This window comes from Trachemys scripta, chromosome 3 (assembly GCF_013100865.1).
Source record: "Trachemys scripta elegans isolate TJP31775 chromosome 3, CAS_Tse_1.0, whole genome shotgun sequence".
Taxonomy (NCBI): Eukaryota; Metazoa; Chordata; order Testudines; family Emydidae; genus Trachemys; species Trachemys scripta.
Window position 1 is genome coordinate 62,803,174 of NC_048300.1, and position 12,532 is coordinate 62,815,705.

The 12,532-nt window shown below is 47.7% G+C and overlaps 1 protein-coding gene across 2 annotated transcripts in view; it reads left to right on the forward strand.

The window, feature by feature from the left end:
- The first annotated feature begins 679 nt into the window (after window positions 1-679).
- Window positions 680-12,532, forward strand: part of RMDN2 (regulator of microtubule dynamics 2) — a 63,904-nt gene continuing 52,051 nt past the window's right edge. The window contains exons 1-2 of one of the 2 annotated variants that reach the window (XM_034764925.1): window positions 680-1,061; window positions 2,589-3,053. In XM_034764925.1, the coding sequence (XP_034620816.1) occupies window positions 2,599-3,053 (455 nt within the window). In that variant the 5' untranslated portion in view covers window positions 680-1,061; window positions 2,589-2,598. The remainder of the gene's footprint in view (window positions 1,062-2,588; window positions 3,054-12,532) is intronic. The other variant, XM_034764924.1, reaches the window with a different exon arrangement.

Below are 12,532 nucleotides of genomic sequence, written 5' to 3' on the forward strand. Positions count from 1 at the left end.
AGAAATGGCACCCCTTTCTCTATCGCACCAAACATAAGCTCCTTGTCTTCACTTTCAAGGCCCTTTGTGACCTATCCTCATCCCACCTATCATCTCTCATTTGCTACCACTGCCTTCATTGCCCACATGTTAAACTTTCAAGCACCTTGTGCTTTCTCTCATGCCACTTCTCATGCTTGGGAGGTGCTGCCTGTAAACACCTGCAAAACTATCTCATTATCCTTCTTCAAAACCCTCCTTTACTGTGATGCCTAAAAAAACTTTACAGTGACTAAGCTGCTAGCATAAAGAGCCCTTGGCCTGTCATTCTGACAAATACTGTTGCATTGTTTCCTTGTCCTCCCCAGTTATCTGTCCAAATGTATCTGTCTCTTGTCTTATACTCAGATTGTAAGCTCTCTGGGGCAGGGACGGGCTTTATGTTCTGTTCGCACAGCGCCTAGCACAATGTGATCCTGGTCCACACGTGAGGCTCCCCTAGGCGCTATGGGAACAGGAATAATCAAAAATATATCCCAGGTGATGGGGGGGGGTGTCTTTCTGCAGAAATCCTGCGCCGCTTTCACTTCCTTTCTCTGAAGCGGCCTGTAAAGCAGCTGCCCCACAGGGCGTTACCCCCGGTACTGCTGTCACTGTAAAGTTAGCGTCCCCGCCCCAGCGAGCAGCTGCCCCTGCCTAGCCAGGCTGTCCCAGGAGCCCCGCGCACGGCCCAGCGGGGACTGGCGCACCCGGGGGAAGCCTATTGAAGTCACTGGGCGGTTGGCAGGAGGCTTCAGCGGGGCCGGGATTTCACCCCGGGCCCTTGTCCCCGCCGCAGGGGACGCTGGCTCCGCATTGCCGCCCCCCCGCCAAGCAGGAGCCGCCCCGGGGCGGACGGGCTCCGGGCTGGCCGCAGTCCTCGGGGTCTCCAGCCCCGGAGCGGCCCCGCTCGCCCGGCCCATCTGTATCCGGGTCTCGGCAGCTCTTGGGCGGCCCCCTGCGCCGCGCCCGCCCCCTCCGTCCTCCCAGGCGGAGCCGCTTCTCCTCTCCGAGCCGGAGCCCCGCCACCCCCGCGCTGCCCGGTACGTACCGGGGCTGAATCGACCCCTGGGGTCCCACTACCGACCTCCGGCTGCAGCCCGCCCGCCAGCACCCCGCCTCTCCCCGGGCAGGAGGCAGCGCCTCTGGCTCCGCACGCAGCCCGCCCGGGCAATGGGCTGCGGAGCTGCCCTCCCCGCCGCGCCCCGTGCTCAGAAACCCGGCGGGACTAGCCGCCCGCTGAGAAGGCGCCAGTTCGGCAAATGCACCTGACCCCGCAGGCAGGGTCCAGGTCCCTGCCCTGCCCCCCCGGGGAGAAGGGGCCTGAGGAGTCCGTCACGCGCCGCGGGTCCCTGAAGCCGCCGGGACGGCCCTGGACTGTGCCCTCTGCTCGCCTCTGAGTTCTCTCTGCTCCCTAGTTACCATGTCCCAGCCGGCTGGTGTGCGAGAGGGAGACGCAGCGAACGCTCCAGTGCTGGGGCCGTGTATCTTCCCCTGCTCCTGGAACCCGTCCCTCTTTTCACTCATTTGTGCTTTTCTAAAATATCCTCCCTTTGTACTGAACGTGCCCTGCTTGGGGTCAGGTGAAGACTTTTCCGAAGTCTGAAGACCATCCAACCCTTTCGGCTGTTTTTTGACCAAGGGAGTCAGGGGAAGATAGTGCTTCCATCTCTGGGAAAAAAAAAAAAATTATGACTACTTTTGTGTAAGGAAATCTCTAAGCCAACCTTCAAACACCAAATTGCCCATGTGGTTAGACCTTAACAGAAGGGTAATCCTTGCATGTCTTTGAAAAGAATTTAAAAATTATGAAGATACAAGCCATTTTTAAAGGCTCCATGTATGCACAATAGACATTTTATTAAACTATGTCAGTGCCTGCTGTAAAACAGGCTGTGCCACTCCAGAGTGCCATAGCTAGGTATTTCGTGTATGTGCAAACTAAGGCAGCCTCCTTTGACTGTCACAGTTTCTTTGGGGGCACTGCAGGAGGGCGAATCCACATGCAGAATCTGACCCTGAGCCCCTAATCTTGCAAATCCTTATGCATGTACATAACTTTTAAGGCAGGACCATATCTGAAGTTACACACAAGTTTTTGTAAAATCAGGGCTTAAATTTGTAAAGTGCTGTGAAAATATAAATTCTTAAGTAAATGTTAAGTATTAGTAGAAACTATTGCAGTTTAAAAACCATAGAATTTTATAAAACCAAACTACAGAGGTTTCTCCTCTTAAAACAGATACGCCAAAGGACATTAACTGCAATATTAAGGTTACAAATGAAGGCCCCAGTCCTGCACACACGTAAGTGTGTTTGCCGAATGGGGGCCTTGAACACAAAAAAACTGAGCAGTACATGAGTTAAGGTCTTTATTGCAACATTGTTGCCCTCATTGCACGTATATAGTATTTTATTACTACTGAGGCTAATAAATGTATATGATACCTCAGTATATACCATATCTGCTGGCTGGTATAGACTTAGATTTATGGTTTAAAAGGTAAGAGAGTATTTCTGACTGAGTGAAAAAGCAGATTTCATTCTCTCCCTCCCTGCTTCATTTTCAGATAAACAGAGATGTCTCACTCTGAAAACAAAGGGCTGATATTGGGCATAATGGCAGGGGCTGCTGGAATAAGCTTGGTACTGGTTTGGTATCACAAGAGCCGAAAATCTGGGGCAACTGTAAATTTGCCTGCATTTCTAGATTTACGCAGCAGATTTCATTATGTAGATTTGCAAAATGAAACTCATAATGAGCAAGGAACAGTAATGGCTTTACAAGGAAGACAGCTTCAGATACTGGAAAAATTGAATGGCTTACTATTGAGTGTGGAAGAACTGAAGAGAGAAGTGAAGTTTCTTAAAGAAGCTGTTCCAAAGCTGGAAGAGGTTGTTCGAGATGAGCTGCAAGGGAAGGCTGGTGTTCGTCAGATTAGCCCTTTACACAAAGCCACCAGAAAAAGAAGAGCTGAGACAGTTTATCGTGCAACAGAAACTACCAGCTCTGAGGAGGCAGATAGTGAAGGAGGGTGAGTCTTTAAAATATTTCATGCACAATACACTTTAAAATTGGCACACAAACAACATTTTAGTACCATATATGTGGAATTATGTTCTGTAAACAGCAGTCTAGTTTATTTATGTTTCATGTGTACTAATTATTCTATATCTCAGCATCTGAAAAAGCTTTCCAAATCAGTAGGGCCATCCTCTACCCTGCTGTGGCAGATTTGCACAGGTCTTCTAGGAATGTCAATTTTGTACAGAAAAAAACAAATCAAAATGAAGCATTTTGGAACACATGGGATGGAATGGTTCAATATTTTTGTTTCAACGTGACTTTTAATATTTAAATTTATATTTTCTAATATAAAATTTTAGTTTTATATTTTCTATTATAATATAAAATTTTAGAGTAATAAAACAGGTTTTTTCCAAAATATTTATTTTGCCTGAAATTTTATTTTTTTGGGGGTTTGTTCCTATTCAGAATGAAAACAGATTTTGAAATCATGAAATTTCCTGCATAACATAACTTCTGTCTCCTGCACAGCGCTGCTCCTAACCTTCTCATGGAGGCATCCCCTATCGGCACAACTTCAGATGGAATGTTTAAAAAGAAGTTCCTTCTGAAATGTGTCAAAAATGTTACTCTTGGATCATTTTTTAAGGGTCCCAGTTGTGTCTATTATTTAGTGTTTTCCCTTCAAAGTGCGTTATACTCCTCACTAATTGTGTTCAATGCTCCCCATTGCCTGAGAAGTGAGTACACCATTTTCTTAGTGAGGTCATCATTTGCTGGCCTGGAAACACAGAATCTAAGCTCAGTTTCTGATCTCACTTTCTGTAAGTTTAAACAGGCACAGCATGGGCAATGACATACCATTCAGTCCTTGGCCTTTTTTCTAGGACTGCAAATAAATGCCAGTTGTCATGGAGGATTATGTAGAATTTTATTAATGGGTTACTGAAGTCCTTTATAAATATTTTTCTCTTTTAAGAAAAGGAAAGAAATAGGAGTTTGCCCCAAATGTGTGTTCTCAACTCTTCAGTGCATATGCTGACAAATCTGCTACACCACTTAGGCCTGGTCTACACTACGGGTTTAGGTCGACTTTAGCAGCGTTAAACCGAATTAAGCCTGGACACGTCCACACAACGAGGCCCTTTCTTTCGACTTAAAGGGCCCTTTAAACCGGTTTCTTTACACCACCTCCGACGAGGGGATTAGCGATAAAACCGGCCTTTGCGGTTCGGAATTGGGGTAGTGTGGACGGAATTCGATGTTATTGGCCTCCGGGAGCTATCCCACAGTGCTTCATTGTGACCGCTCTGGACAGCGCTCTCAACTCAGATGCACTGACCAGGTAGACAGGAAAAGACCCGCGAAGGTTTGAATTTCATTTCCTGTTTGCCCAGCGTGGAGAGCACAGGTGACCACGCAGAGCTCATCAGCACAGGTAACCGTCATGGAGTCCTCCCAGGATCGCAAAAGAGCTCCAGCATGGACCGAACGGGAGGTACGAGATCTGCTCGCCATATGGGGAGATGAAGCAGTGATAGCTGAACTCCGTAGCAGTAAAAGAAATGGAAAAGTATTAGAAAAGATCTCCAAGGCCATGAAGGACCGAGGCCATAACAGGGACACACAGCAGTGCCGCGTGAAAATTAAGGAGCTACGGCAAGCCTACCACAAAGCCAGAGAAGCAAACGGAAGGTCCGGGGCAGAGCCGCAAACTTGCCGCTACTACGCGGAGCTGCATGCGATCCTAGGGGGTGCAGCCACCACTACCCCAACCGTGTGCTATGACTCTCTCACTGGAGAAACACACAGGGAAGACGGTTCGGGGAACGAGGAAGATGACGATGGAGGTACTGTAGGTAGCTCACAGCAGCAAGGAAGCGGAGAAACCGGTTTCCCCAACAGCCAGGATATGTTTGTGACCCTGGACCTGGAACCAGTAACCCCCGAACTCACCCAAGACCCTCAGGGCACACAGGAGACCTCTGGTGAGTGTAACTTTGTAAATATTTGTAAACATTACAAAAAAAAAGCAAGCAAGTCTGTTAACGTGTATGGGGATGGAGCGGAAATCCTCCAGGGACATCTCCAGAAAGCTCTCCTGGTTGAAATGGGGTGATTTTATTAAGGGGGACATTCAGAGGCGCCCGTTCCTGCTCTTCTGACCAGAAATGTTCCCCGCTGTTAACCACGCGGTGGGGGGGAGGGGTGAAGTGATCATCCCAGAGAATCGTGTGTGTGTGTGTGTGTGGGGGGTGGTTTACTTGTGTTTGTGCCGCATGTTAACCGGGAAACCGCAGCCCCCTCCTTTTACATTGAAACCCCATTTTAAATGGACAACCCAATTCATCCTTGATATGGGAAATGCGCTGCTGTTTGTAACCTTTCCCGCATGTTAAGAAGGTTAAAAAAGCCAAAACACTGTGGCCTACGATGGCTGCCTGCAAGCCGAAATATGCGACCTTGTAATGAAAGAGTGTACCCATTGTTCCCTAAAATGTGTCTTTTTTAACCACCTCTCCCTTCTCCTCCACCAGCTGCAAATGTTTCTCCTTCGCAGAGGCTCGTGAACATTAGAAAGAGAAAACGTAAGACGAGGGACGAGATGTTCACGGAGCTGCAGATGTCCTCCCATGCTGATAGAGCACAGCAGAATGCGTGGAGGCAGTCAATGTCGGAGATGAGAAAAGCCCAATATGAACGAGAGGAGAGGTGGCGGGCTGAATCGCGGGAAGAACAGAGCAAGTGGCGGGCTGAAGACGATAGGTGGCGTCAGCTTGCAGACAGACGGCAAGAGGCAATGCTCCGTCTGCTGGAGCATCAAAGTGATATGCTCGAGCGTATGGTTGAGTTGCAGGAAAGGCAGCAGGAGCAGAGACCGCCGCTACAGCCCCTGTGTAACCAACAGCCCTCCTCCCCAAGTTCCATAGCCTCCTCACCAAGACGCCCAAGAACACGGTGGGGGGGCCTCCGTCCACCCAGTCACTCCACCCCAGATGATCGCCAAAGCATCAGAAGGCTGGCCTTCAATAAGAGTTAAAGTTTTAAAATGCAGTGTGTCCTTTTCCATCCCTCCTCCCCCACCCATCCCAGGCTACCTTGGCAATTATCCCCCTACCTCTGTAAGGAACTAATAAAGAATGCATGAATGTGAAAAAACAATGACTTTATTGCCTCTGCAAGCGGGAGGGGAGGGGAGGGTGGGGTGGGGTGGTTGGTTTACAGGGAAGTAGAGTGAACCGGGTGGGGGGGGGGGTTGGAGGGTTCATCAAGGAGAAACAAACAGAAGTTTCACACAGTAGCCTGGCCAGTCACAAAACTCGTTTTCAAAGCTTCTCTGATACGCACCGCGCCCTGCTGTGCTCCTCTAACCGCCCTGGTGTCTGGCTGCGCGTAATCAGCGGCCAGGCGAGTTGCCTCAACCTCCCACCCCGCCATAAAGGTCTCCCCCTTACTCTCACAGATATTGTGGAGCGCACAGCAAGCAGCAATAACAATGGGGATATTCTTTTCGCTGAGGTCTGAGCGAGTCAGTAAGCTGCGCCAGCGCGCTTTTAAACGTCCAAATGCACATTCCACCACCATTCGGCACTTGCTCAGCCTGTAGTTGAACAGGTCCTGACTCCTGTCCAGGCTGCCTGTGTACGGCTTCATGAGCCATGGCATTAAGGGGTAGGCTGGGTCCCCAAGGATCACGATAGGCATTTCAACATCCCCAATGGTCACTTTCTGGTCCGGGAAGAAAGTCCCTTCCTCCAGCTTTCGAAACAGAGCAGAGTTCCTGAAGACGCGAGCATCATGTACCTTTCCTGGCCATCCCACGTTGATGTTGGTGAAACGTCCCTTGTGATCCACCAGGGCTTGCAGCAGCATTGAAAAGTACCCCTTGCGGTTTACGTAGTCGGTGGCTTGGTGCTCCGGTGACAAGATAGGGATATGGGTTCCGTCTATGGCCCCGCCACAGTTTGGGAATCCCATTTCAGCAAAACCATCCACTATTGACTGCACGTTGCCCAGAGTCACTACCCTTGCTATCACCAGGTCTTTCATTGCCCTGGCAAATTGGATCACAGCAGCCCCCACAGTAGATTTGCCCACTCCAAATTGATTCCCGACTGACCGGTAGCTGTCTGGCGTTGCAAGCTTCCACAGGGCTATCGCCACTCGCTTCTCAACTGTGAGGGCTGCTCTCATCTTGGTATCCTGGCGTTTCAGGGCAGGGGAAAGCAAGTCACAAAGTTCCATGAAAGTGGCCTTACGCATGCGAAAGTTTCGCAGCCACTGGGAATCGTCCCATACCTGCAGCACGATGCGATCCCACCAGTCTGTGCTTGTTTCCCGGGCCCAGAATCGGCGTTCCACGGTATCAACCTGCCCCAGTGACACCATGATTTCCACATTGCTGGGGCCTGTGCCTTGTGAGAGGTCTATGTCCATGTCAATTTCCTCATCACTCTCGTCGCCGCGCTGCAATCGCCTCCTCGCCTGGTCCGGGTTTCGCCTTGGCATGTTCTGGCTCTGCATATACTCCAGGACAATGCGCGTGGTGTTCATAGTGCTCATAATTGCCGCGGTGATCTGAGCGGGCTCCATGATCCCAGTGCTAGCTATGGCGCCTGGTCAGAAAAAAGGCGCGAAAGTAGTATCTGATGGACCAGGAGAAGGAGGGCGGGAGGGAGGGAGGGAGGGCCGAGTGACGACATGGCGTACAGGTACAGGAACAGGGAGAAACACAAACAACTGTCACACAGAATGGTCCCCCCAAAGATTAAACTGGAAACCCTGGGCTTAGCAGGCCGTTGATTTCACGGAGGAAGGGGAAGCAAATGAACACAGAACAAATCTATTTTTTACATCTTAAGGTGGCAGCCGACGCTGCAGCATGAGTGACAGCCATACCAGTACGATGACGATGGGTACCAATCATAATATACCATCATCTGCCAAAAGGCAAGGGGCTGCTGCTGTGTAGCAATGCAGCCCCACGTCTGCCAGCCCCACGTCCGCCAGCACCCAGCATCGCCCTCGGCCTCTTCTGGGTGCTTAGCAGACAATATTGGGCAATTGGCAGAAAATAGTATATTATGACTGGTAACCGTCATCATCAAAACAGTAGCATGTCTGCCCAGGTGGCCATGATTGACAGCCATACCAGTATGACGATGACGGGTACCAGTCATAATATACCATCGCCTGGAAGGGGCTGGTGCAATGCAGCCCTACGGCTGCCAGCCCCACGGCTATCACTCATGCTACACCGTCTACCGCCAAAAGGCAGTTAGCAGCTGCTGCTGTGTAGCAATGCAGTCCCACGTCTGCCGGCACCCAGAGGACATATGGTGACGGTGAGCTCAGCTGAGCTGAGCGGGCTCCATGCTTGCCATGGTATGTTGTCTGCACAGGTAACCCAGGTAACCCAGGTAAAAAGGCACGAATCTATTGTCTGCCGTTGCTGTGACGAGGGGGGAGGGGCCTGACGACATGTACCCAGAACCGCCCGCGACACTGTTTTGCATCATCCGGGCATTGGGATCTCAACCCAGAATTCAAAGAAAAGGCGCGAACCGCTTCTCGGCTCGAGCTGTGGCGCAAACGTAGTATCTGACGGCCTAGGGGAAGGAGGGAGGGGGGCCGAGTGACGACATGGCGTACAGGCACAGGTAATTAAAATAAAGAACGGTGGCTGTGCATCAGGGAGAGACACAAACAACTGTCACAGACTGGTCCCCCCCAAAGATTAAACTGAAAACCCTGGGTTTAGCAGGCCGTTGATTTGACGGAGGGAGGGGGAAGCAAATGAATACAGAGAAAATCTATTTTTTTACATCTTAAGACGACGGTGCAGCGTGACTGATAGCCCTCGGCATCTTTCTGGGTGCTTGGCAGCAAATACGGGGCGGTGTATGACGATGGTCTTCAGGCCTATTGTACGAGCTGCTGCTCAGGGAAGACTCTGCTAACGTGCGATGACCCGACTTGTAATAGGCCGGCTAACAGTCATAATACACCATTTACTGCCAAAAGGCAAGCCCCACGGCTGCCAGCACCCAGATCGCCGATGAAGGCTACCAGTCTACTGCACCGTCTACCGCCAAAAGGCAGTTAGCAGCTGCTGCTGTGTAGCAATGCAGTCCCACGTCTGCCGGCACCAAGAGGACATATGGTGACGGTGAGCTCAGCTGTGCTGAGCGGGCTCCATGTTGTCTGCACAGGTAACCCAGGTAAAAAGGCGCGAATCTATTGTCTGCCGTTACTGTGACGGGGGAGGGAGGGGCCTGACGACATGTACCCAGAACCGCCCGCGACACTGTTTTGCATCATCCGGGCATTGGGATCTCAACCCAGAATTCCAAGGGGCGGCGGAGACTGCGGGAACTGTGGGATAGCTACCCATAGTGCAATGCTCCGGAAGTCGACGCTAGCCTCGTACTGTGGACGCGGTCTGCCGACTAGAGCACCTAGAGCATTTTATTGTGTGGACATACACAATCGGCTGTATACAACCGATTTCAATAAAACCGGCTTCTATAAATTCGAACTAATTTCGTAGTGTAGACATACCCTTAGAGACTGTGCTCTGAAGAGAGCTCTTAATGTCCATGCAAATGTGTTCATGGAATGACTGCAATATCTTTTAAATTAAATCAGATTAATGTAATAAATTCCGAACATGCTGTAGAATTGTAAAGGCTTGCATTTAGTAACAGTCTAAGACAATATAGAGAGCCAGCTTCTATGATCTGTCTTTAATGTGATGAAGGAAAAGTTCTGAGATCATGCTTTTGGTTCAATTGTGTTTTAGTAGGGAAATTCCACAGAGAGAGAGCATCTCTCTTGTTTGAGATACTAAAGGTGTGATACCGTCAAAGAAATACAGAACAGCTTTTCTGTATTTATGCCTTTTCTGTTGTTTCTGACTTCTAGTGGCTTTAAAGGTAGTTATCGAATGGTTCTGTAAACAGGTGTTGCATATTATGGTAACCTGTTGTGTCTGAATATTAGATGCAGTCTACCCTACACATAACATGAATACTGAAAATTAGTAAATCTAACTAATCAAATATATTATGGTCAAAGTTGTTGGTAGACTTCAATACTAATATTCCCCAGATGTATTTGAAGTTATATGTAGGCTGTCTTTTAAATCAAATCAGATTAATGTAATAATAAACTATGATATTCTTGGATTATTAGTTTGACTGTCATAGGAAAATGTTTTAACAACATACAGATTTACCTGAGGCTGAAATAATCAATAGCCTTTTTTTTTTTTTTAACTAAGTTAACCTGTAAAGGTGAAAATGTAGAACAATACTTTTCTACTGAAATATTTTTTATTTTGAGCCTGAGTAGATACTCTATACCTTACCGTCCTGGTTCTTTGCAATAGTCTTTCCTTTACAAATGCTTAATAACTTTACTTACATTGAAAAGCATATACACAATATAACAAAACACCCAAGTGCAAAGCTGACCCTCTTGTCATTGAAATAGTTACTTAAGATTCACTTTCTCTGTTACCTATAAGAATCACAATTATAATAATAAAAAACGTAAACACTACCTTTTACTTGAACTATGAAGCTGTGCACATGTCTAACCTCAGTCTGAAACATATTGCTCTGAAGTCTAAGCTTGCTCATAATAGTGCTCTCCACCTTTTGTTACTCTCAGTCACTGGATTATTTCGAAGTTTAGGTTCTGATCCTGCAAAAGCTTATGTATGAGTCTAACTTTATGTACATGAGAAGTCCCATTGACTTCAGTTAGATTACATGCATGGGTCAGTGTCTGCAAGGTTGGCCTTAGATTGCAAGTTCTGTATGGCTCTACTTCATACTTAAGCACATGCCTAAATTTAAGCACATAAGTAATCCCATTGACTTCAGTGGAAGTACTGATGTGATTAAAATTAGTACTGATTAAAATGTGCTAGTGCTTTCCAATCTTTACTCAAACTTTTAGAACCAGGGTGATATAAAAGGCTTCTAGCTTGTTCTGGTGAAGCCAGTCATCGGGCTCCTTTGAGCATTTTTCACATCAGTAATTTTTAATATTTTCTTACTTTGTCATTTAGCAATTGAAAGAATTCTCTATTTTGAGGTAAATCAGCCTCTGATTCAAACTGATAAACTGCATATATCCTTGCTTTAATGAGAAGATGTCTTTAAATCTGTGTTCCCTTCTTAGTACAGTAACTCCTCACTTAACGTCCTCCCACTTAACATCGTTAAGAAGTTATGTCACTGCTCCATTAGGGAACATGCTCATTTAAAGTTGTGCAATGCTCCCTTATAACGTTGTTTGGCTGACTTTACAAGGGATCATTGCACAAGTCCCTCTTCTCCACCTCCTCCCCCTCCCTTCCTCCCAGCATGGGGACGCAGCGTACTCCGGGGAGGAGGTGGAGTGGGGGTGGGAAGAGGCGGACCTGGAGTGGAGTGGGGACGGGAAGAGGAAGGCCTGGAGCATCCCCCGGCAAAGTCAGCACCTGTTCTTCTCGGGAGAAGCTGCTGCTGCGCAAGGTGCTTCCTGGCGTCCTTGCCTGCCTCATTGTCTGCAGCGGGCTGTGCCTGTGTGGGGTAAGATGGGCACCTCCTCACCACAGTACAGTACTGTACAGTACAATGCCTTTTGTCTGCCCCCTCTCCCCCCAAATTTCCTTGGAACCTAACCCCCCGCATTTACATTAAATCTTATGGGAAAATTGGATTCATTTAACATAGTTTCACTTAAAGTTGAATTTTTCAGGAACATAACTACAACGTTAAGTGAGGAGTTATTGTATGTAATGCTTTCATACTGAAAATGTTTAAAATATCTTATAAAGGTGCAGGGGGGAGAATAGTCAGTGAGTAAATTCATAGGTAGATGAGACTCAATGTATTTGTTCCCTGATCCTGCAAACAGTTAAGCAGATGCTTAAATTATGTCGAGTATACTCATTGCTCTTTGAAAATAGGGCTACTAACATGTGAAGTCATGCATGTGTAACTATTTGCAGGATCAGAGCCATAGATGGTACTGTACTCTTTGGACCTTTTGCTGTAGGGACAAGTAGTTTTTAAACTTGCTATCTGAAACTGTGAAAAGGTCAAACTAGGAGAAGATTAAAAACATTGCTGTACTACATCTGGGCTATCAGCATCCATCACTGCTAGGTTCTTTTGGTGGCCAGTTCTCTGATGGACTAATTGAGTGTCTTGTGACTCTTTTCAGCAAGAATGGAGTTGTAGTAGAATACACTACAGCTCCCAGAAACCAGTGGTTTTGCCTTAATGTAACATTGTTCCAACATGTTTCATTTAATATACCTAGTATTTTTCCTTTGTCAGAGATTATTTAAGAGATACTGTTTTTTTTTTTAAGTATCAAAACGAACAATTCAACAACATCATTTATCTTTATCAAGGGAACGGATTGTCTCCGCCACATATTTCTGTGAGGATTCACAAGCGGGGGGGGGGGGGGGGGGGGGGGGGTGCT